We start from the raw sequence: 26594 nt of genomic DNA on the forward strand, positions 1-26594 counted from the left end.
AAAATGGCACAGTGGCCATTTTTCCAGAGTTTTGCACATGCTCAGTAGAAAAATCACTGGGTAAGTGGAGATATGCACATGAGTATTAAAGTCTCAGCCCCTAGTGCTCAGAATCTACACCTGCTAGAGAGGAGGGGCCCTGGATGGAGGAGACTGTGCATGGACCTCCTACTTTCTTAAAGAACCCCTGGTTCCTGTTGGTAAAAGCCGTTTAATAAGTGTATATATTTTATTTCTGAATTCTTGAAAAGTTTTTAACGTATCCTGAGAGCTCTTCTCAGTTTACTGTATGCACTGTTTTATTATAATGTCGCCCACAGCTCAATTATATCTATAGAACTGTACTGAGACTGTAAACCTGATCAATATATCTATTATAATGTTTTAATTACATATGTTTAAATCCTCTACAGGCTACAGGATAAAATATCTGAAATACATTAGAGAGAAATATGAAGTTTTTGAAGATCATAACGCAAGGTTAGGGGAGTATATCAAACTGGGGAAGAGATACGTAACACTTTTACTGATACATAATTATCGGGAAGAAGCGGAGAGACAACATGAGTTAACAGCTTCAGGACAGAGGCATCTACAGATTATGGAAGACAGATCATCAGATAAGTATTCCCCAACCACTATACAGGCTCTGTTTGATCCTGCTGATAATGGAATTATTCCCAAGACTGTGGTGTTACAGGGACCAGCTGGGATAGGAAAGACTATGACATCCCAGAAGATCATGCTGGACTGGGCCTCTGGGAATCTGTATAAGGACAAGTTTCAGTTTGTGTTCTATATAAACTGTAGAGAAGTCAACACCATCACTGGTAACATAAGCCTGGCTGGATATTTATCCAGGTTTTGTGGCCTGACCTGTCCATCTGATCTGTTGCAGACAATCTTCCATCACTCTGAAGAAATACTTTTCATTGTTGATGGTTTTGATGAATTGAAATGGTCACCAAAAAGAGATGCTAAGGTTTGTGATGACCCATTTCAGGAGGTCTCCAAAGAAATCCTTCTAAATAGTTTATTTAAAGAAAAAATTCTCAAAAGTTCCCTAATCATCACCACACGGCCATTGTCATTAATGGTACTAAAGGACTTTGCAAAATGTACTCGATATGTGGAGATTCTGGGGTTTACAGGAGATCAGCGTGAGGAATATTTCTATAATTTCTTTCAAACCAAAGAACAAGCAGACCTGGTCATTAGTACAATAAAGGACAATGACACTCTGTACACCATGTGCGCTGTTCCTGTAATTTGCTGGATTGTCTGTACTGTAATGAAACAGCAATTACAAGAGGGATTACACACAATCAGTTGCAAGACATCCACATCCATTTACCTGCTTTACGTAAAAAGTTTAATAATGTATCATGGAAGAGACTCTGCCCAGCATATAAGCACATGTATACAGAAGCTGAGTGCTTTGGCCAATGAAGGAGTGTGGGACCAGAGAATTCTGTTTGAAGAATCAGATCTTGTAAGACATGGACTCTCTATGTCAGAGGTGGAGTCTGTGTTTCTGAATGAGAACATCTTCCACAGGGATGTTGACACCCGAACCTGCTACAGCTTCATCCATCTGAGTGTGCAGGAGTTCTTTGCTGCTCTCTACTATGTCCTGGATGAGAAATCATGGAAAAAATACTTTCTTTTCCTGAAGACTTGGGAAGTGGAAAAATTACTGAAGGCATCAAAAGACCAACTACATTTAACATTAACTGTACGATTTCTATTTGGTCTTTCAAGAGAAAAACAAATCCTGGAGACTCAGAGAACCATTGTTTGTCCCATTTCCTTCAGAGAAAAATCTGTCTTGGAGGAATGGCTGAAGAGGAAGTCATTAGTCTGCCATAATGAGATACTCTGCTGCCTGTATGAGACACAGGACGAGGACTTTGTGGAGAGAATGATGTCTCACTTACTTCACGTTGCAATTAACAATAAATATTATAAAAACGAAAACCAGGAGAACATTGGTTACCAGGCTGTGGCCTACTGCTTGGAGAGAAGCACAATACAACATGGTGTTACTTTTATTGGTTGCGTAATCGGACCAAAGGTTCGGAGTGTTCTGTCTAAACCACTTTCTAAGTGCTCACAGCTTAGGTACGTATTTGACACATTACTGACAATGTTGTCTTGTGGCCTATGAATGTTCAGTAAGCAAATCAAAGGTTTAAACCTAATATAAGTTGTGAGGCTGTAGGGATCCTGGTGGTCAGGAAACCGATGCTGGAATCCTGACAGCCGATAATGCCACCAGTCGTAATCCCGGCAAAACAGGACTATTCCCACTCGTGGGTGTCCACAACACCCATAGAGTGGGAATAGATCCTGTAGCGAGCACAGTGAGCCACCGAGTCCACAGCATGGTGAGCGTAGCGAGCCCACAAGTGGACTCTTTGTGCTCACTTTGTTGCCAGCCGGCTGCCGCTGTCGGGATATGGACAGCCGGCATCCTGCCTGCCGGTAAATCATACTGATTCTGTTGTGAGATACTATTTATGTTACAGTACTTATTTGTATATGAGAGGACACGGTGGGAACAGACCATTCTGTAGGTCTATAGGAATATAATTTAATTAATTGAGAGTTGGCAGAATAATAGGGAAGAAGTTTTCACTCTTTCCCAATTAGAAATCATTTAAACCAATATGAACTGAGAGAGACAAAGTTCTGTCCAGTTATTGGTACTGTGAGAAAGCCACTTTCACATCACTCCTGATTGTTGTCAACAGGGTCAAACTGGACCAGGTATACAAGGGAAATCCCTGGTGGACTCTCCTGCCTTAGAAAGCCCTACAGTATTTTTTGCATGTACTCTCTAATAGTTGCCCTTTAGTTGCTGACCACATACCTTAAGCCTGGGCACCTATTTCTGCATTTCCAGATAAGCCCCTCATGCCCCAGTCTGGCACTGGTTGTCAATAAGGAGGTACCACAGTGTTTTGCTACTTGTGTTTGTTTTCTGTAGCGGGAATGCTGAATAAATATACATTTATAGTAGAATTGTCCTATTATGCGGTTTGGTTTTACAATTTAATTTTTTTTTAAAGTATTTTCCATGTATAATGAGTGATTTTCAGCAATCTCTTCCACGTAGATTGGCTACAAATGGCTCTAATCAAAACCATAAAGAAGAATGATGCGGGTAACATTTGGTAGAACCAGTAATGCTGCGTTTTCTTGCACAAACAAACTGGTTATGCTATCACTAAATTGCAAGATGAGGCATTTGGTGAAGGTTCCCCTACCCTGTTCTCTCTCTGTCCAGAGGTTGGACTAGCAGAGGTGCAGCCCATGCATTGCACCAGCCTCGCCCCTCCTTATAAAGGCATCTGCAGCCGGCTGTACCAACTAGGTACTAATAATGAGCTAGACTGGCAACCACAGGCCATAATAAAGGGGAGGAGTCAGTCCATTATTACTCCCCCATAGTGCCGCCTCTTAATGGGTCCTCTAACTCTGCAGTTGTCACCAGGATCTGATGTTTTGTGACTAGTTCAGAATCAACAATCTTCCGGACAATCAAAGTATTTTATTTTTTTTAATTTGTGTATACCAGAAATAACAAATATCTATAGGGATTATTCCTAATTGACTTGATCTAGTGGTGCACACACAGTCAGTATTAATCTATGGCAGAGGATGGGAAAAGGGAAAGAAGACTCTTGGGTGGGCGCACTCTTTATATTTATAAATAATAGAAATGTGTGTGTATATATTAGGTGATTAAGACATAACTTTTGTTGTTATATTAAATAAAATGAATTTTCCTTTTTGTATCCCATTACTAAGATGAGTAGATGTACATAAATAGTTTGAGCCAAACCTTGTTAATAACCAAACTTTACTTTACTTTGCCGAGAAAAATAAAGTTTATATAAAGAAAATATATATATGTTTAAAATGTATATTGTGTTCTGGTTTATCTATATCCACATAGATTGGTGGAAGAATGTGCACACTGACAGTATCACATCCATATTCCAGCACACCAGTACAAGCTTGCCCTGTATATTAATGAATATCTAAATTGATCATGCAGATTTATTTCATAGTCACAATATGTGAGCCTGATTTGCATATAAATATATTCTCTTATGGATAATTATCACTGAGATATTGAAGATTTCTCACATTGATAATAATCCTGTTTTCAAGACATATGGATATACCAGGATGAAGGAAGGAAAGATGTTGGTAATCCTGCTGTTAGTGCTTTTGTCAGAATTGACAAATTGCCATACTACTAACACTGGGTATTCCCTGGGGGTCACCCTTCCAGGTACTGACCTAGCCCACCACCGTTTAGCTTCCAAGATCAGACGAGATTGGACACAGGCGGTGGGGTATGGTAGTAGATAAAAATGGCATATATTGTGTCTCTGACGCACTAATGAGAGTGCACCAAAGGATAGAGAGTGGAGTTTACAGCAATAGATAGATTATAGGAAATGGATCTGTGTTAGTATCAGTGTATCCTAGCAACAAGGTGGAACGCATCCGGAAATACCTTGCATTCCACACTAAACAAAGCCTGTACTTAATCACTGGTACAAGCGGCATTAGCCTGGACCTCCCGTGCACATCAGCGGCAACACTATGAATCGTAATCAAAACTTTATACACTCAAATATTATAGAGTGTATCGGTAGTAAAATAATTACAGTTAAAAGACAGGGAAGCCCAGGGACAGATGTGACAAATAAAATATTAAGACATAGACATGTTACAAAAAAAACCCATACAGTTATAAAACTTATACAATGTACATAGAAATACATAATCCAAGGACATATCATAATAACACATTAAATATAAACATTAAAAAATAATAAATGATCAAAAAGTTATTGATCAAAAAAGATCAAAAAGGCTGGTCACCCCTGGAGAAAAAATAATTCAATTATATCAAAAAGATATTAAGCGGATTATTCTCATTTAATGCACGTGGGGAAATTGTGTTAAGACCATAAATCCATCTCGATTCGCGTTTCTTCAATTCATGAAGCCGATCACCCCCTCTGACATTGGGTGGCATGTGATCAATTAACATACGCTTGAGGCTGGCAATAGAATGCCCAGCCAATGCAAAATGCATTTTTTGATCAATAACATTTTGACCAATTATTATTTTTTAATGTTTAGATTTAATGTGTCATTATGAAATTTTGCTTATGGAAAGGTGTGCTGCCTGAAAGCGTATATATATATATATATATATATATATATATATAACACAACAGTATCCTTATCTTGCGCCAAGCTGGGAGCAGCACAACGGGAGAGGTTCCTGTTGAAAGACCTAAATTACATACAAGATAAAAAACAATTTCCCAAGTGCGCTAAATAAAAACGTATTTACAATGGTTCTTCCAGCGTTATTTTCATAGGTATGAATTGTATACTGGAGAAAGTTTGTATCTGGGGACCTGTAACAGACACCCCTCACCAAATAGTCACCCAAACAAGAGGCCAAAGGCCAAATAGTAAAAAAATATTTTAATAGCATACATTTGAACAAATGGAATTTTACACAAAGTTCATCATGTAATGTTCACAAAGATGTGTTTTAAAAAATAATGTCAGTAAAATACAACAAATACGTTTGTTATATAGTATTAACTCTAGATACTCCCTCACCTTTTACAAGGTGCGAGCTCGAGAGGGAGTATCATCACAAACTAGGTTGGAGACTTCTGATTGACAAACCTAACACGTTTCGTCTTGTCGACTGCATCAGGGGTAACAAATATAAAAAAACAGGCTTATTTGCCATTAGTAGATTTATATGTGGAGGATCACAACCTTAGAAATAAGAATAATTGAATCTCTTATGCTGGCTCCTGATAGGAGCTTTATTGGTGGTTCCTCTTAGGAATACTGGTAATCCTAGATCGATGTTTCTACAGGCTGCCTTAAAAATAATAATAAAAACTCCTTTATGAGGTTCCTTGTCAGGAACTATTGGTTGAAGTTCCCTTTAGGAATACTGGCAGTCATATGTCGATGTTTTGGCAAACTGCCTGAATAAGATATCCAGATCTTGTAATCAAGACTGTTTCCGATTCAGGTGTTAGCCCATATAACTCAAAAAGTATATAGCTGGTTTGACAATCACAACGCAATGTAACTTCCTCAATAAATCTCACATGGATCCTGGAGGATCTTGGCTGTGTGTGGAAGTGACAGTAAAAGGTGAGGGAGTATCTAGAGTTAATACTATATAACAAACATATTGGGTGTATTTTACTGACATTATTTTTTAAAACACATCTTTGTGAACATTACATAATGAACTTTGTGTAAAAATTCCATTTGTTCAAATGTATGTTATTAAAATATTTTTTTACTAATTGGCCTTGGGCCTCTTGTTTGGGTGACTATTTGGTGAGGGGTGTCTGTTACAGGTCCCCAGATACAAACTTTCTCCAGTATCCAATTCATACCTATGGAAATAACACTGGAAGAACCATTGTAAATACGTTTTTATTTAGCGCACTTGGGAAATTGTTTTATATATATATATATATATATATATATATATATATATATATTCCTCCAATTCAGTCGGCACTCAGGTCCTAAATGTTGAGCAGCTTCCCCCGGTGCCAGAATCCTTAGATAAATATTTCTCCAAAAGCGGCATAAACGGCACTCACAGGGTTTGTATATATGCAGAAAAAGCTGGTATATTTTATTGATGTGACGTTTCGGAGCTGCTGCTCCTTCTTCCAAACACCAGACAGAATAAACACATGGAAAGCACTTACCCCCTCTCTTAACACACCCGAATCAGACGCCGCTCATCTGCACCTGGGCTCACCTGCAGATCGGTTCCTAACGATGACGAACTTCCTGGCCACGGCTTCCGGCCATTGCCATGGCAACAGCCGGCTTGCGTTGCAGCCTCGGTTGTCACCATGGAGACGCGACCACCGGCTCCCTGTTCTTACAGACAGGCGGCGCTGGAAATAAAAAGAATAAAAAGAATATGAAAAAGAATATAACAATGCTTGCAGTGATTACAATTAAAACATAAATGAGCATAATGGACATACACTCCAGATTTGTTGAGAGCAATCCAACATTAATAGCTCCAAACAAAAATACAAAATTAAATAAAATTAATAAACAATAACACAGTGGTATATTACATGATAGTATTCCAGTTAATCTTCTCGTTTAAGCCAAGTGGAGTCATGGTGTTTAACCTGAATATCCACCTGGCTTCAGACAACAATAATGTTCTATTCCGGTCTCCCCCACGTGGAGATTCCGGAACATGGTCAATGATGAAATAACGCAATTGAGATAATACATGTCCCTTATGCTTGAAGTGCCTAGCTACAGGCTGATCAATACTTCTCCCAGCCAATGATAGATCGATGTTGGACCTGTGTAGGGCCATTCGTTCTCTAAAGCTGCGGATAGTTTGCCCCACGTAATATAAGCCACAAGGGCAATATATTACATACACCACATGTGTGCTTTTACATGTCAACACGTGGCGAATATCAAATATTTTATCATTATGGGGGTGCTTGAAATTTTTGCAAGGAGACATATATTTGCAGGTAACACAGCTGTAACAGCTGTAGCAGCCGGGTTTCTTAAAGGATACATTAGGGGGTCTAGGAATCCCTCTACCCGAGATATCTGTTTTTACTAACCTATCTCTAAGGTTACGGCCCCGTTTAAATGCAGCCATGGGTCTATGTTCTTTAAAGCAACCCAGATCCTCGTCTGTTTTTACAATTGGCCAGAGTGCTTTGGTGGCCTGATTAATTACTGGGCTTGCTACCGTAAAGGTACTGACCCATGGAATAACCTTTTTAGCTCTACGATTTGAAGGTTCAAGCAATTGAGACCTCGGCATTGTTAATACCTGTCTTTTTTGTTGTTGAAGTAAATCCTGATCATAACCACGAGATTTAAATTTATCAATTAGCAGATCCAACTGCTGTGGAATCATAGATTTTTCACTCGTCACCCTGGCTACCCTCATCATCTGAGACAAGGGTAGTCCCTGTTTTAATGGAATAGGATGATGGCTTCCGGCCAAGAGGAATGAATTGCGCTCAACATCCTTAAAATGGACATTGGTCACAATCCTGCCCTCATTGACCCGAATGTTTACATCCAAAAAATGAATTTCACTTTCACTCACTAAATGGGTGAACTTAATCGTGGTATCCATTTGATTTACCTCCAGCATTAACTTTTCAAAAGCATCAATACCCCCAGTCCATAACATAAAAATATCATCGATATAGCGGGTATATGTAAGTATTTTACAATTAACTTCAGGTCTATTAAGGAACATTTGTTCTTCTATGTCAAACATATATATGTTTGCATACGCTGGGGCTACTGCTGACCCCATTGCGCAGCCACGGAGTTGTAAATAATACTGGCTATCATGTAAAAAATAGTTATTCAGCAATGTTAGCTCAAGAAGTTGCAAAAACAAATCATGATTAAACACAGAAGTATCTAAATGATTGACCAAAAATTGCTTCATAGACGCCAGCCCCCCAATGTGGGGGATTGACGTGTATAAGCTGGTCACATCAAGGCAACACATCAATGTCCCGTCAGGTATTGTATCAATCCCCATTAATAATTTAATAAAACTCGTCGTATCCTTAAGAAAGGATTTTTTCAGGGGTAACAATGGTTGAAGTATAGAGTCTAATAGTTGAGCAGTAGTTTGGAAGAGTGAATCACGAGCAGAAATTATTGGTCGACCTGGTGGGTCAACCTTGTTCTTATGAAGCTTTGGCAGCGTATACAGAACCGGTATTTTTGGAAGTTCTTTGCATAAAACTTTCTGAAGAGCTGATGAAATGAGTCCACTTTGGACTGCCTCATTCAGTAGTGATCGCAATTGTAGCTGAAATATTTTTGTCGGATCACCCGGGAGCTTTTTATATACCTCTGTATCTGCCAGCTGTCTCTCAATTTCCCGTCGATATTCATTGATACCTTGAATAACTATGGCCCCGCCTTTATCGGCGGGCCGAATAGTTATATCTTCATAACTGGCAAGATCTTTTAGTGCCATAGTTTCCGCTCTAGAAAGATTCTTCTGCACTTTACCTGCTGCTGATGTGTATCTGGTTACAGAATCATCCAGGAGTCTGTTAAATGTCTTTAACGAGGGGTTGGTTGAAGGTGGATCATAGGTAGACTTTGCAACCGCTTGAATAAATTTCTCCACCGGAGTTTTCTCCTTGATGGGAGATTTATGCTGAAAATGTTCTTTTAAGCGCAATTTCCGTGCAAATTGATGATGTTCTCTCTTCCATTCGAACTCATTGTGGAGATTGGTTGGCACAAATGAAAGGCCTTTTTGCAATACCTCCATTTCTATTGCTGTCAACACCCTCGATGAAAGATTCACTATGGCTGTTTGTTCTTTGCTGCTTTCCTGGTGGTGGCCCCTTTTGTTTTGTCCGCCCCTGCGGGTGGTCGTTCTTTTATAACTTTTGAAGGTTCTGGTGGATTCCCTAAAGGGACACCAGCTGATGTACTGGGATCATCTGATTCTGATATACCAAAATCACTATCACTATGACTCGCTGAGGTATCAGTTTGATTCTGGGTTCGTGATGGATCTTTTTGCCATGGTCTGCGTCTGCGTCCTTTATCGTTGCCGCGAGTAACTGTTTCACTGCCAGATAGCCAGCGATAGACTTTATTATCCTCATAGTCATTGTCTACTGCATGCTTTTTATTCCTTTTAAACTTGAGAAGATCACGTTTGTATTGTTCACATTTTTGATCTAATTTAGTGATCCAGCTTGCATTTATCGGATCCTCAAGTAGTACTTTGGCATCATGCTGAAGTTTGTCAATCTTTTGACGGGTCAGATCTAATTCACGGCGTGACTCTTCGATTACTAGAACCATCAAGTCCAATGCGCATCTATTTAAGATGCCCACCCACTTACGGACAAACTCAGGATTATTACGGCCAATAGTAGGAATGTTTCTGGACCGGAAACCTCGCGGAATTTTTCTCTCCCTGTAGTACTCTGAGAGAGAAGAAGCATGTAAAAGGTAATCTGTTTCACGTCGTCTCAGCTTAAACAGCTGAAAATAGATGTCCTCCATAATTAGTGTGGTCTCTTTACCACCTGTGTTTTCCTGAAGCAAGATTGCCTCAATTTGTTCTGGAGTGAATCCAAATGTCTCACATGGTGGAAAAATAAAATTAAGACATCCCGTTGCCTCCTGCGAGGTCAGTGTTCCCCTCGGTGCCTCCATTATAAAAGCTTTCTAATATACAATGCTGTCCTGGCATATAAGCAGTAAAAGCGATTGGGCACAGGAACACACTTGGTGATGTCTTGTTAGAGAGATTAAGAGACTGGTAATAGTTAAAAAGTTTTAGGTGCCATACCACAAGCTGCTTGCAGGCAGCAAATATATTCCTCCAATTCAGTCGGCACTCAGGTCCTAAATGTTGAGCAGCTTCCCCCGGTGCCAGAATCCTTAGATAAATATTTCTCCAAAAGCGGCATAAACGGCACTCACAGGGTTTGTATATATGCAGAAAAAGCTGGTATATTTTATTGATGTGACGTTTCGGAGCTGCTGCTCCTTCTTCCAAACACCAGACAGAATAAACACATGGAAAGCACTTACCCCCTCTCTTAACACACCCGAATCAGACGCCGCTCATCTGCACCTGGGCTCACCTGCAGATCGGTTCCTAACGATGACGAACTTCCTGGCCACGGCTTCCGGCCATTGCCATGGCAACAGCCGGCTTGCGTTGCAGCCTCGGTTGTCACCATGGAGACGCGACCACCGGCTCCCTGTTCTTACAGACAGGCGGCGCTGGAAATAAAAAGAATAAAAAGAATATGAAAAAGAATATAACAATGCTTGCAGTGATTACAATTAAAACATAAATGAGCATAATGGACATACACTCCAGATTTGTTGAGAGCAATCCAACATTATGGATTGCTCTCAACAAATCTGGAGTGTATGTCCATTATGCTCATTTATGTTTTAATTGTAATCACTGCAAGCATTGTTATATTCTTTTTCATATTCTTTTTATTCTTTTTATTTCCAGCGCCGCCTGTCTGTAAGAACAGGGAGCCGGTGGTCGCGTCTCCATGGTGACAACCGAGGCTGCAACGCAAGCCGGCTGTTGCCATGGCAATGGCCGGAAGCCGTGGCCAGGAAGTTCGTCATCGTTAGGAACCGATCTGCAGGTGAGCCCAGGTGCAGATGAGCGGCGTCTGATTCGGGTGTGTTAAGAGAGGGGGTAAGTGCTTTCCATGTGTTTATTCTGTCTGGTGTTTGGAAGAAGGAGCAGCAGCTCCGAAACGTCACATCAATAAAATATACCAGCTTTTTCTGCATATATACAAACCCTGTGAGTGCCGTTTATGCCGCTTTTGGAGAAATATTTATCTAAGGATTCTGGCACCGGGGGAAGCTGCTCAACATTTAGGACCTGAGTGCCGACTGAATTGGAGGAATATATTTGCTGCCTGCAAGCAGCTTGTGGTATGGCACCTAAAACTTTTTAACTATTACCAGTCTCTTAATCTCTCTAACAAGACATCACCAAGTGTGTTCCTGTGCCCAATCGCTTTTACTGCTTATATGCCAGGACAGCATTGTATATTAGAAAGCTTTTATAATGGAGGCACCGAGGGGAACACTGACCTCGCAGGAGGCAACGGGATGTCTTAATTTTATTTTTCCACCATGTGAGACATTTGGATTCACTCCAGAACAAATTGAGGCAATCTTGCTTCAGGAAAACACAGGTGGTAAAGAGACCACACTAATTATGGAGGACATCTATTTTCAGCTGTTTAAGCTGAGACGACGTGAAACAGATTACCTTTTACATGCTTCTTCTCTCTCAGAGTACTACAGGGAGAGAAAAATTCCGCGAGGTTTCCGGTCCAGAAACATTCCTACTATTGGCCGTAATAATCCTGAGTTTGTCCGTAAGTGGGTGGGCATCTTAAATAGATGCGCATTGGACTTGATGGTTCTAGTAATCGAAGAGTCACGCCGTGAATTAGATCTGACCCGTCAAAAGATTGACAAACTTCAGCATGATGCCAAAGTACTACTTGAGGATCCGATAAATGCAAGCTGGATCACTAAATTAGATCAAAAATGTGAACAATACAAACGTGATCTTCTCAAGTTTAAAAGGAATAAAAAGCATGCAGTAGACAATGACTATGAGGATAATAAAGTCTATCGCTGGCTATCTGGCAGTGAAACAGTTACTCGCGGCAACGATAAAGGACGCAGACGCAGACCATGGCAAAAAGATCCATCACGAACCCAGAATCAAACTGATACCTCAGCGAGTCATAGTGATAGTGATTTTGGTATATCAGAATCAGATGATCCCAGTACATCAGCTGGTGTCCCTTTAGGGAATCCACCAGAACCTTCAAAAGTTATAAAAGAACGACCACCCGCAGGGGCGGACAAAACAAAAGGGGCCACCACCAGGAAAGCAGCAAAGAACAAACAGCCATAGTGAATCTTTCATCGAGGGTGTTGACAGCAATAGAAATGGAGGTATTGCAAAAAGGCCTTTCATTTGTGCCAACCAATCTCCACAATGAGTTCGAATGGAAGAGAGAACATCATCAATTTGCACGGAAATTGCGCTTAAAAGAACATTTTCAGCATAAATCTCCCATCAAGGAGAAAACTCCGGTGGAGAAATTTATTCAAGCGGTTGCAAAGTCTACCTATGATCCACCTTCAACCAACCCCTCGTTAAAGACATTTAACAGACTCCTGGATGATTCTGTAACCAGATACACATCAGCAGCAGGTAAAGTGCAGAAGAATCTTTCTAGAGCGGAAACTATGGCACTAAAAGATCTTGCCAGTTATGAAGATATAACTATTCGGCCCGCCGATAAAGGCGGGGCCATAGTTATTCAAGGTATCAATGAATATCGACGGGAAATTGAGAGACAGCTGGCAGATACAGAGGTATATAAAAAGCTCCCGGGTGATCCGACAAAAATATTTCAGCTACAATTGCGATCACTACTGAATGAGGCAGTCCAAAGTGGACTCATTTCATCAGCTCTTCAGAAAGTTTTATGCAAAGAACTTCCAAAAATACCGGTTCTGTATACGCTGCCAAAGCTTCATAAGAACAAGGTTGACCCACCAGGTCGACCAATAATTTCTGCTCGTGATTCACTCTTCCAAACTACTGCTCAACTATTAGACTCTATACTTCAACCATTGTTACCCCTGAAAAAATCCTTTCTTAAGGATACGACGAGTTTTATTAAATTATTAATGGGGATTGATACAATACCTGACGGGACATTGATGTGTTGCCTTGATGTGACCAGCTTATACACGTCAATCCCCCACATTGGGGGGCTGGCGTCTATGAAGCAATTTTTGGTCAATCATTTAGATACTTCTGTGTTTAATCATGATTTGTTTTTGCAACTTCTTGAGCTAACATTGCTGAATAACTATTTTTTACATGATAGCCAGTATTATTTACAACTCCGTGGCTGCGCAATGGGGTCAGCAGTAGCCCCAGCGTATGCAAACATATATATGTTTGACATAGAAGAACAAATGTTCCTTAATAGACCTGAAGTTAATTGTAAAATACTTACATATACCCGCTATATCGATGATATTTTTATGTTATGGACTGGGGGTATTGATGCTTTTGAAAAGTTAATGCTGGAGGTAAATCAAATGGATACCACGATTAAGTTCACCCATTTAGTGAGTGAAAGTGAAATTCATTTTTTGGATGTAAACATTCGGGTCAATGAGGGCAGGATTGTGACCAATGTCCATTTTAAGGATGTTGAGCGCAATTCATTCCTCTTGGCCGGAAGCCATCATCCTATTCCATTAAAACAGGGACTACCCTTGTCTCAGATGATGAGGGTAGCCAGGGTGACGAGTGAAAAATCTATGATTCCACAGCAGTTGGATCTGCTAATTGATAAATTTAAATCTCGTGGTTATGATCAGGATTTACTTCAACAACAAAAAAGACAGGTATTAACAATGCCGAGGTCTCAATTGCTTGAACCTTCAAATCGTAGAGCTAAAAAGGTTATTCCATGGGTCAGTACCTTTACGGTAGCAAGCCCAGTAATTAATCAGGCCACCAAAGCACTCTGGCCAATTGTAAAAACAGACGAGGATCTGGGTTGCTTTAAAGAACATAGACCCATGGCTGCATTTAAACGGGGCCGTAACCTTAGAGATAGGTTAGTAAAAACAGATATCTCGGGTAGAGGGATTCCTAGACCCCCTAATGTATCCTTTAAGAAACCCGGCTGCTACAGCTGTTACAGCTGTGTTACCTGCAAATATATGTCTCCTTGCAAAAATTTCAAGCACCCCCATAATGATAAAATATTTGATATTCGCCACGTGTTGACATGTAAAAGCACACATGTGGTGTATGTAATATATTGCCCTTGTGGCTTATATTACGTGGGGCAAACTATCCGCAGCTTTAGAGAACGAATGGCCCTACACAGGTCCAACATCGATCTATCATTGGCTGGGAGAAGTATTGATCAGCCTGTAGCTAGGCACTTCAAGCATAAGGGACATGTATTATCTCAATTGCGTTATTTCATCATTGACCATGTTCCGGAATCTCCACGTGGGGGAGACCGGAATAGAACATTATTGTTGTCTGAAGCCAGGTGGATATTCAGGTTAAACACCATGACTCCACTTGGCTTAAACGAGAAGATTAACTGGAATACTATCATGTAATATACCACTGTGTTATTGTTTATTAATTTTATTTAATTTTGTATTTTTGTTTGGAGCTATTAATGTTGGATTGCTCTCAACAAATCTGGAGTGTATGTCCATTATGCTCATTTATGTTTTAATTGTAATCACTGCAAGCATTGTTATATTCTTTTTCATATTCTTTTTATTCTTTTTATTTCCAGCGCCGCCTGTCTGTAAGAACAGGGAGCCGGTGGTTGCGTCTCCATGGTGACAACCGAGGCTGCAACGCAAGCCGGCTGTTGCCATGGCAATGGCCGGAAGCCGTGGCCAGGAAGTTCGTCATCGTTAGGAACCGATCTGCAGGTGAGCCCAGGTGCAGATGAGCGGCGTCTGATTCGGGTGTGTTAAGAGAGGGGGTAAGTGCTTTCCATGTGTTTATTCTGTCTGGTGTTTGGAAGAAGGAGCAGCAGCTCCGAAACGTCACATCAATAAAATATACCAGCTTTTTCTGCATATATACAAACCCTGTGAGTGCCGTTTATGCCGCTTTTGGAGAAATATATATATATATATATATATATATATATATATAATATATATATATATACTCACTATATGGACTAATGTATTTGGTCACATCTGTCAATTATTGAATTCAGGTGTTTCAATAAGATCCGTTGCCACAGGTGTATCCAGATCAAGCATCTAGCCATCCATTCTCCAACTGCAAACATTTGTGATACAAAATGTATCATTCTGAAGTGGTAGTGTTTAGGAACAAGAGCAACTCAGTCACAAAGCAATGGATCACATAAAATCACGGAGTGGAGTCAACGACTGCTAAGGTGCATGGTGTGTAAAAGTCACCAACGCTCTACTGATTCCATAGCTGAAGAGTTCTGAACTTCCACTGGCATTAATGTAAGCACAAAAACTGTGCTGCAGGAGCTTAATTGAATGGGTTTTTATGGCCGAGCAGCTGTATTCAAGCCTCACATCACCAAGCCCAATACATACTTGCCTACTCTCCCATATTCTGTGGGAGACCCCCAGTTTCTTGAGTAGTCCCCCCGCACCCACGGTAGAGTGGGCTCCCCTACAGCATTCTGCCCACTTCCTAGTGAAGTGGGCAGAATGGGAAGAAAAATACAGTAAAATCGCGGACCCGGTAGAGCGGGTGTAGACTAATGATTCGATAATATGCTAATCACATCATTTTAGCTCCTCCCCTATGAAAATATTACCCAATTGCGGACTTTTCCCAGCGAGTGGGCGGGGTCCTAAAATGCAATTAGCTCAGCACTGCCCTCATCAGTGCCGATTGTGCGATGATGTCCATCAGTTTCTGTAAGAGGTTCTCAGTGGTATGTTTCTTCTGGAAACCGGTTATACACAGTGCAGCCTGCCTAGGAACGATTTGCATTTGTGAAATGCTGCTGCTGGTACCGCTGCTGTTGTTGTTGCGGGAGGCAATACATCTACCCAGTGGGCTGTCACAGTTATGTAGTCCTCAGTTTGCTCTGCTCCACTTGTCCACATGTCCGTGGTTAACTGGACATTGGGTACAACCGCATTTTTCAGGACCCTGAGGACACTTTTCTTAATGTCCCTGTACAGTCCGGGAATCGCTTTCCTAGTGAAGTGGAATCTAGACGGGATTTGGTACCGGGGACACGTACTGTGTCCCCGGTATTAAATCCCGTCTAGATTCCACTCAACTATCTAAATCCCACTGCACTAATGGCGGATACCGGACGCACATCTAACACCAGCATGTTTGTTATGGCCTCAGTAATCTGCTTTGCAACATGGTGAATGCTGTCATATTTCATGTTCCTCTCAAAGGACTGTTGGACAGTCAATTGCTTAGTTAAAGTAGTACAAGTGGTCTTCCGACTTCCTCTCTGGGATTACGATCGACTCCCAGCAGCAACAACAGCAGCGGCAGCAGTTATCATAGCACTCAAGGATCCTCCAGAGGAATCCCGGTTAGGAGAGGACTCAGTCATGCCAGTGACATGGCCTGCAGAACTTCTTCCGATCCTGACTGAGGAGGAAATTATTGATGAGGGAGTCAGTGCTGTGGATTGCATACACTTGGATATAACAGGAAAAAGGAATTTAGGTGTCAGTGGACTGCTTATGCTCTTACCCAAAGTTTCTGAACTTGACACTGACTTATGATGAATATGCAGTAGGTGACGCATAATGGAGGATGTTCAGGGCCGTCTTTTCGTATGGGCACTTTCCCAAGGGCCCCAGTAGTATTAGGGCCCTTTGCTGATAGCTGAGGGTCCGCTCTTTACAAGGGTACCAGATTTTTGAAAATCGGCCCTGGTGAGCCAGAGATATCCATCTTCAAAGCAGTGGTCCCCATCCAAGCCTGTTAATTGACCCCCCCCCCAGATATCTCGGGCTCTGTCTGACTTAGAGTAGTTCTTTTGGTATACTCCAAAAGCTGGGACTCTCCCCTTTCACTGGACACTGGCAGCTTGTCTCTACTAGGCCCAGAACCAGAGATATCAGCCTTCCAGCAGCTGGTCCCTGCCTGGTATGCAGTTTTATAATTTTCGTTGGTGGATTGCTCTGGCTCCTGATCTCTGATCCCCAAGTCCCCAGTACCTCCTGAAAGGTGGGACTCTCTACTTTTATATCCCATTAAAAGCTCAGAAATCTTTTCCAGAAATTTGAGATATCTGCAATCAAGTAAGCTGCCCTCTCACCAGAAAATTATGAATATTAAGCCCCCTCCACTATCTACCCCTCCCCTGCGTATTAAACAACCCCTACCACCCTGCAAGTCAAGTACTGGGGCCCTTTAATTCAGTGCATTGCCCACTTCTACAGTTTAGTGTTCTCCCTCTCACCGTATCTCCCACCGTCTGTGCAGTAAAAGAGTAATTAGAAGATAGAACACCCACTACCGCTCGCGGGTCATCAAAGCTGCCGCTGATAGCACCCCCCACCCCTACTGCTGGAGGATGGGTATTGGCCACAGTGCATTGCTGTGCCCACATGCATCTTTATTTTTACAGCACCCAACAGGGTCACAGCATTCCATTGTTTTTACAGCACCCGACAGGGCCACAGCATTACTTTATTTTTATAGCACCCGACAGGGCCACAGTGTTCCTTTATTTTTTAGCACCCGACAGGGCCACAGTGTTCCTTTATTTTTACAGCACCCCTATATTTTTACAGCATACAGGACAGGGCCAAAGCATTGTGTTATATTTAAAGTACCCCTATGTTTTTACAGCATACAGGACAGGACCACATTGTTCTTTTATTTTTACAGCACCCCTATATTTTTACAACATACAGGACAGGGCCACAGCATTCCTTTATATTTACAGCACCCCTATATTTTTACAGCATACAGGACAGGGCGACAGCATTCCTTTATTTTTACAGCACCCGACAGGGCCACAGTGTTCCTTTATATTTACACCACCCAAATATTTTTACAGCATACATGACAGAGCCACAATGCATCTTTATTTTTACAGCACCCGACAGGGTCACAGCATTCCTTTGTTTTTACAGCACCCGACAGGGCCACCGCATTACTTTATTTTTACAGCACCCGACAGGGCCACAGTGTTCCTTTATTTTTTCAGCACCTGACAGGGCCACCGTGTTCCTTTATTTTTACAGCACCCTTATATTTTTACAGCATACAGGACAGGGCCAAAGCATTGTGTTATATTTAAAGTACCCCTATGTTTTTACAGCATACAGGACAGGGCCACAGCGTTCTTTTATTTTTACAGCATCCCTATATTTTTACAACATACAGGACAGGGCAACAGCTTTCCTTTATTTTTACAGGACAGTGCCCTTTTATTTTACATCACACAAGACATCACACCTAACAGCACAGGAAAGCACCCCTGTACAGCACAGAACAGCAACATCCCTGTACAGCTTTCCAAACTGCACAAGACACCCCAGGACAGCAACCCTGTACAGCACCCCTAACAGAACAGGATAACACCCCTGTACTGCACCCCTAACAGCACACAGGAAAGCACCCCACATGAGAACACACTGACCCCACCCGACGCCACCACCCACCGTGAGACAGAGGTATGTCTCCCTCACTCTCCAAGTCCGGACTGAAAATGGCAACGGCACCTTATATGGAATCCAAAACCCACAAGAATCCGATAGTGGGTTGATGATGTTTTGCCTTGTTCTGGAGTCCGAGTCTGGCAGGAAGTCCTGAGCCGGACTCACATCTGGGCTCGGATTCTGAAGTCCGGGGGGAGGTGTGGATCTCGGAGATCTGAACCCTATCTTCCTTAGTTCTAGGTATTATAACAAATGGCTACTGGCCCCAGCACCCAAGAGGTACTACTACACATGCAGCAGAACTGAAGGTCCATTTATACAACTTAATTAGAGCTACGTAATGCAATTGCCATAGTTTCCATAGATGATAAGGGCAAAGGCTTTTATGTAAAGCTATTTCTCACCAAGGAACCGTCAGGGAGTTGCCCTGTTGTATCTCACCTATAGATTACAGGTCACATTCATCTATGTGTCAGTGGTTTATATGATGTATTATCTTGCCATATGCTTTAAGTCTTCATTTCATTACTTACAGTAAGCATTGTGCCTGTATTTTGTGCAGGTTCGAGGACTGCAGGTTCCCTGTTACAGAGGACGTGACTCAGGATGGATCCAGTTTATTTGGACTATTTGGACAATGTCATATTGAGGAACTAGAGTAAGTAGTTATAGTGCAAGACACGGCAAACAACAAAATCATTCACAGCAGGCCCAGTCCATTAAAAATGTGGAGACACATTAAGGCCAGTGGCGTGCGGTGAGGTCAGTGGCTGGTGAGGCACTACAGCCATAATGTCCGCCGAATCCTGCCGATGACTCCTACCGCCACTGAGCCAATGTACGCTACTGCCTCTGAGCCGATGCCTGCTGCCACCGCCAATTGCTTACAAATTCGCCCACCATCAACTGACCCAGCCACTAATTTGCATCTCAGTCTGATGCCGCCAATGCCCACTGCCTGCCTGCTCATCATACTTGTGATATATTGTACATTTTTATAGAAAAAAAAAAAAACTTAGTGTTTGGGACTGGGAAGGGAGTAGGCGGAGGACATGAATGCAATTTTGTTGTCCAGGGCTTCCATTAACTTAATGGAGAAAGGTCTGAATGGGTTAAAAAACGGGAGGGAAAAATGCGTGAGGTCCCCCTCCTAAGTATAACCAGCCTTGGGCTCTTTGAGCCATTCCTGGTTGTTTAAATACTGGGGAAAAAATTGGACAGGTGTTATCTGTATTTAGACAACCTGCACCGGGCTCTTAGTCCGGTCCTGGTTCTAAATATATTGGGAACAATAGATGTAGGGGTCCCCCGTATTTTTAAAACCAGCACCGGGCTCCACTAGTCAGGGACATAATGCCACAGCCGGGGGACACATTTATGTAGGTCCCTGCGGCCATGGCATTACCCCCCCCCCCCCAACTAGTCAACCCTGGACCGGGTTCCCTGGAGGAGTGGGGACCCCTTAAATCAAGGATCCCCCCCTCCAGGCACCCAAGGGCCAGGGGTGGATCCCGAGGTTGTCCCCAGCACCCCTGGGCAGTGGGTGCCAGGCTGATAGCCATGTGTGTAAAAAAAAAAGAATATTGTTTTTTGTTGTGGAATTACAATGCCTCCCCGGCTTGCTGGTACTTGGAGAACCACAAGTACCAGCATGCGGGGAAATAATGGGCCCGCTGGTACCTGTAGCTCTACAACAACAAAAATACCCAAATAAAAACACAACTCAGACACCGTGAAAGTAAACATTTATTAAAACACACTCACACATACTTACCTACATCCCACGCCGATCACGTTCACCTGTCCAGTAGAATCCAATAGTTGTACCTGTAAAAATGTACATTATACTTACAAACTTCAATCCACAAGGGGGGAAGAGAGAGAGAGAGAGAGAGAGAGAGAGAGACAGACAGAGAGAAGGACACACACACACACTAACCTGCTGCTGCTGCTGGCTGTCAGTGGGAGGACGTAGCCGGTGGAGGAGGACAGGGGAGAGCCGCACAGGGGAGAGCCGCACACCGCTGCTCCTGTCAGCAAGAGGACGGAGCCGGCAGAGGAGGTCGGAAGAGAGCTACACACCTCTGCTCCTGTCAGCGGGAGGACGAAGCCAGCGGAGGAGGACAGGGGGAGAGCCGCACACACCGCAGGGCCACTGCTGCTCCCGGCTACCTCCAACGCCACTCACCACCGGGACCCGCCACCTCCAGCGTCGTGTGTGGGTGATTGGACAGTGTCATAAGTATCTTCTTTATATTATTTTAAGAATTATTCACAGGGGAGGCACTGCCTCCCCTGACTGCAAGTCCCTGATTAAGGCAGTAGAGTAACTAGAACTTTGTAGAACCCAGAGGAAAATTCTGAATGTGAACCCCCCATTACTCCTAGAGAGACACCATTCTATACACAGTGCTCCACTGTGGTTCGGTATGAAATACAGATGGTCGGGATGCCAGCTGTCACATGACTGACCACGGCATCCCGGCAATGAGGATCCCAACACTTGGCAGGGGTAAGTATTTTATCCTTCTCCTGCGCCCTACCCTCACCCTAACTCTTGGGGGATGGGTCTCCTGAGTGGTGTTAGAATTCCGGCGCTGGTTACATGACCGCCGTCATCTCGTCTGCCAGGATGCTGAATGCCGTGTGGAGTACTGTATGTGGCATTGGGGTGAGTGGCCCTACCTGGCAGGCTCTGAGCAGCAGAGCAGTGTAGTACCACGATTCATGAGAATTTAGGGTTGGCAAAGCCTAATGCCGTGAATTGCCCACCCCATCAGAGACCTCTGCTGTAGCAGGTAATGTATCTCCTGCTCGCTCTCCCTCTCTCTCTATCCTCGCTCTTTCCCTGACACTTTCTCTCTCTTCATCTCCCCTTTCCGGACACTCTCCCTGACAATCTCTCTCTGACACTGTCTCCCTCTCTCTCTCTCTCTCTCTCTCTCTCTGTCTCTCTCTCTCTTTCTCTCTGGACTCTCCCTCTTTCATGCCATGTCACTGTCTTTCTCTCTGGTACTGTCTCTCTTTCTCCCTGACACTATCTCTGTCTCCCTTTCTCCCACTGTCACTCTCTCTCCCTGATACTATCTCTCTCTCTCTCTGGCACTGTCTCTCCATCTCTCATGGCCTGACACTGTCTTTCTCCCTGGAACTGTCTCTCCTTCTCAATGACACTCTGTCTCCCCCTGACAGTCTCTCTTTCCCTGATACTGTCTCTCTCTCTCTCTCTCTCTGGCACTCCCTCTCTCCCCCTGACACTGTTTGTCTACCCCTCCCTCTCTTCCTGACAATGTCTCTCTCTCCCTCTCTCTCCCCGACACTGTCTTTCTCCTTTGAACTGTCTCTCCCTCCCTGATAGTGACTGTGTGTGTCTCTCTCCATGACTCTCACTCTCTGACACCCTCTTCTTGTCCCTGTCTGTCTCTTTCTGACATTCTCACTCTCTTTTGCTCCCCTTCTCTTTCACTCTCCCTCCCTGACATACTCACTCCCTCTGTCCCTCTCTCTTCCCCTCTCACTCCTTTTTCTCTCTTTCTCCCTGAACCCCCTCTCTCGCTCATTTATCTCTTTCCATCTATTTCCATGAAACACCCTCTCTCTCTGTCTGACCCCTCTTTCTCCCTGTTTTTCCCCGACACCTTTATGTACTCTCTCACACTCCCCTCACTCTTTCCTGCTCCCTTAAGGGGCATTGTAGTGACAATGGCAGGGGATGGGGGTCTTTTCAAGATTTTGCTATGTGTCCCTCATAGCTCTAGTTTTGCCCCTGGGTCAGCCTGTCTATCTTTAATAAGTCTGCCCCCAAACTCCCATTGGCTGGTTTCACAGGAGTTTGTTGGCGGGCTTATTGAAGATAGAAAGGATGAGCAGTGTGTGCCTGTCTCCCGTGCTGTGGTGGATGCTAATCCCCAGGTAAGGAAGCCAGCACATATGTTACATACAACTTGACATGTATGTTTATAGGGGCAGCAGCCGCCGCAGCTAGTATCTCATGTAGTCCGTGACCGTCTCCTTGTGCTGTCAATTGTTATCACAGGTGTAGTATCATAGTGTCAGAGCGAGGTGGGATTCATATGTCTGTGTGTGTATATGATCAGAAGGTCAATAATGTGCTCTTGTAGCAACTCTGGGGTGGATGTATGAAATGTTGGTATGGGGGTGCTCCAATATAGTCAACAAAGTCCTCATTGCTTATGGTTCTATTAGCAGCTAGCTAAATTAGTCATTATCCTGTACTGGGTTTCCCAGTTATTATTTTTATAGATTTTTAACTTTTTGCATGTTTGTTTTTGTGTGTGTTCTGGTAATTTCGATATATATACAGAGGCGGAACTATCGCCAGTGCAACCAGTGCGTTGCACTGAGGCCCACCACTGTCCAGGGGCCCAAAGCCTGTAATGAGTCAAACTGACTCATTACATGCAGCTGTGTGCAGCGGGCAAACGCTGCTCACAGCACACAGCCGCCCGGAGAGGAGAGGAGTGCAGCGGTACGGGGGAAGGAGGAGGATGGAGGTGGAGGAGGGAGGTGGAGGAGGGAGCCGCAGCAGCGGTTTGTTACTTTGTCTGAGGCGCTGCTGCTGCTGTCCCTCTGCTTCACTATAGGCTGTCTTCCACCGCTGTGAAGCGCAACCCAGCATTCACAGTGGCGAACAGCCTATAGTGAAGCAGAGGGACAGCAGCAGCGCCGCCTCCACCAATAACACAGCGCTGCTGCGGCTCCCTCCTCCTCCTTCTCTCCTGCCCGGGATCTTTGCCAGAAGCTGCACCAAGGAGCCTGAGCCAGTGGAGAGGGTAAGTATAATTCTTTCTTTCTTTCTTTCTTTCTTTTTCTCTTTCTTTCTTTCTCTTTCTTTCTTTCTTTCTTTCTTTCTTTCTTTCTTTCTTTCTTTCTTTCTTTCTTTCTTTCTTTCTTTCTTTCTCTTTCTCTTTCTCTCTCTTTCTCTTTCTCTCTCTCTCTCTCTCTCTCTCTCTCTCTCTCTCTCTCTCTCTCTCTCTCTCTCTCTCTCTCTCTCTCTCTCTCTCTCTCTCTCTCTCTCCCTCCCTCCCTCCCTCCCTTCCTTCCTTCCTTCCTTCCTTCCTTCCTTCCTTCCTTCCTTCATGTGCAAAATGGGGGACTGTCTGCCGTAATGTGTAAAAAAGGAGGAATCTGCCAGCCGTGATGTGTAAAAAGGGGATGCTGTCTGCTGCAATGTGTAAAAAGGGTGAATCTGCCTGACGTAATGTGTAAAAAGAGGGAATCTGCCTGCCGTGATGTGTAAAAAAGGGACGCTGCCTGCCATGATGTGTAAAAAGTGCACGCTGTCTGCCGCTATGTGTAAAAAGGCGATGTTGTCTGCCGTTATGTGTAAAAAGGGGGATGCTGTCTGCCGTAATGTGTAAAAAGGGGACGCTGTCTGCCGTAATGTGTAAAAAGGGGAATCTGGCCACCGTAAGGTGTAAAAGGGTCTCTACCTGGTGTAGTGGTGCTACTGTGCGGCATAATTTGAATAATGGAGACTACTGTGCACTGTTTTATGAATTAATATTATTTTGTGGCCACACCCCTTCCCCATGATGCCACACCCCTATGTATTTTTTCCGGTTCAATAATTTTCCAACAATTTTTCTTATTCACAATGACTTTATTGGTAGAGATTCGGCTTATTCAGTCGACGTTTCGATCCTCAGTTTTAGGATCTTTATCAAGACAAGCTTCCAGTTATAGACAATACTTTGAAAGCATCATATATTGATTTCTACAAAACAATGAACAATAAATAAATAAAATCAGAACACATACTAAGACTCAAAACAAAAAAACAAAAAAAATATATAAATATATATAAACATATGCGAAGACCACCACGTCCCTCCAATTTCTTTGTCACCAAGTGTGTTTCAAGCTCAAAACACCAGTTCTCTATAGGTAATCACTAAAGGTGGACACCTACACCAGACATGTGACTCACTAGATTCCGATATACTGTGTTCAAGACCCTAAGTAAAGTGCATCAAGCATAATTCCTATAACTCAGCACACTTACTCGACCAAATCAATATATCAGGTTCAGACAGTACCAAGGCTGCACGGCTATTGAGGCCATATTCAAATGTAGATTCTGTAAATGAATCAATGCATATATCTGTACGGGTGTGTCCACAGCAAAACTTATATGGACCCAAACAAGATGTCCCCTCACTGTCACAATTAGTGTTACATATACCGAGCAGTATATTAGGAGTGTAAATGAAGGAAGGAATTATAATAGATTGATTGATTCTACGGCGACTGCTTTAGCTTCTGTTGACATAACTCCATCTGTTACTATATGCTAATGCCAGTATCATTTCTTCCCCTGGTGTACAACCATGTGTCTGTGACTATGTGCTAATGCCAGTATCAGCCCTTCCCCTGGTGTACAGCCATGTGTCTGTGACTATGGGCAAATGCCGGTATCATTTCTTCCCCTGGTGTACAACCATGTGTCTGTGACTATGTGCTAATGCCGGTATCATTTCTTCCCCTGGTGTACAACCATGTGTCTGTGACTATGTGCTAATGCCGGTATCAGTCCTTCCCCTGGTGTACAGCCATGCATCTGTGACTATGTGCTAATGCCGGTATCAGTCCTTCCCCTGGTGTACAGCTGTGTGTCTGTGACTATGTGCTAATGCTGGTATCAGTCCTTCCTCTGTTGTACAGCCATGCATCTGTGACTATGTGCTAATGCCGGTATCAGTCCTTCCCTGGTGTATAGCCGTGCGTCTGTGACTATGTGCTACTGCCAGTATCAGCCCTTCCCCTGGTGTACAGCCGTGTGTCTGTGACTATGTGCTATTGCCGGTATCAGCCCTTCCCCTGGTGTGCAGCCGTGTGTCTGTGACTACGTGCTAATGCCGGAATCAGCACTTCCCCTGGTGTGCAGCCATGCATCTTTGACTATGTGCTAATGCCGGTATCAGCCCTTCCCCTGGTGTACAGCCGTGCATCTGTGACTATGTGCTATTGCCAGTATCAGCGCTTCCCCTGGTGTACCACCATGTGCCTGTGACTATGTGCTAATGCTGGTATCAGCCTTTCCCCTGGTGTACAGCCGTGTGTCTGTGACTATGTGCTAATGCCGGTATCAGCCCTTCCCCTGGTGTACAGCCGTGCATCTGTGATGACTATGTACTAATGCCAGTATCAGCCCTTCTCCTGGTGTACCACCATGTGTCTGTGACTATGTGCTAATGCCAGTATCAGCCCTTCCCCTGGTGTACAGCCGTGTGTCTGTGACTATGTGCTAATGCCGGTATCAGCCCTTCCCCTGGTGTGCAGCCATGCATCTGTGACTATGTGCTAATGCCGGTATCAGCCCTTCCCCTGGTGTACAGCCGTGTGTCTGTGACTATGTGCTAATGCCGGTATCAGCCCTTCCCCTGGTGTACAGCTGTGTGTATGTGACTATGTGCTAATGCCGGTATCAGCCCTTCCCCTGGTGTACAGCTGTGTGTCTGTGACTATGTGCTAATGCCAGTATCAGCCCTTCCCTGGTGTACAGCCGTACACTGTGAATATGTGCTAATGCCAGTATCAGCCCTTCTCCTGGTGTACAACCATGCATCTGTGACTATGTGCTAATGCCGGTATCAGCCCTTCCCCTGGTGTACAGCGGTGTGTCTGTGACTATGTGCTAATGCCAGTATCAGCCCTTCCCTTGGTGTACAGCCGTGTGTCAGTGACTATGTGCTAATGCCAGTATCAGCCCTTCCCTGGTGTACAGCCGT

The 26594-nt window shown here is 43.5% G+C and overlaps 1 protein-coding gene and 1 pseudogene across 1 annotated transcript in view; one reads left to right on the forward strand and one right to left on the reverse strand.

The window, feature by feature from the left end:
• LOC135057156 (NACHT, LRR and PYD domains-containing protein 12-like) overlaps nt 1-26594 on the forward strand; it is a 143977-nt gene that overhangs the window by 105443 nt on the left and 11940 nt on the right. The window contains exons 6-7 of the mRNA XM_063963055.1: nt 414-2121; nt 19406-19501. Of these exons, the coding sequence (XP_063819125.1) occupies nt 414-2121; nt 19406-19501 (1804 nt within the window). The remainder of the gene's footprint in view (nt 1-413; nt 2122-19405; nt 19502-26594) is intronic.
• LOC134897634 (5S ribosomal RNA) lies at nt 4262-4381 on the reverse strand (annotated as a pseudogene).

This window comes from Pseudophryne corroboree, chromosome 3, assembly GCF_028390025.1.
Source record: "Pseudophryne corroboree isolate aPseCor3 chromosome 3, aPseCor3.hap2, whole genome shotgun sequence".
Lineage (NCBI taxonomy): Eukaryota > Metazoa > Chordata > Amphibia > Anura > Myobatrachidae > Pseudophryne > Pseudophryne corroboree.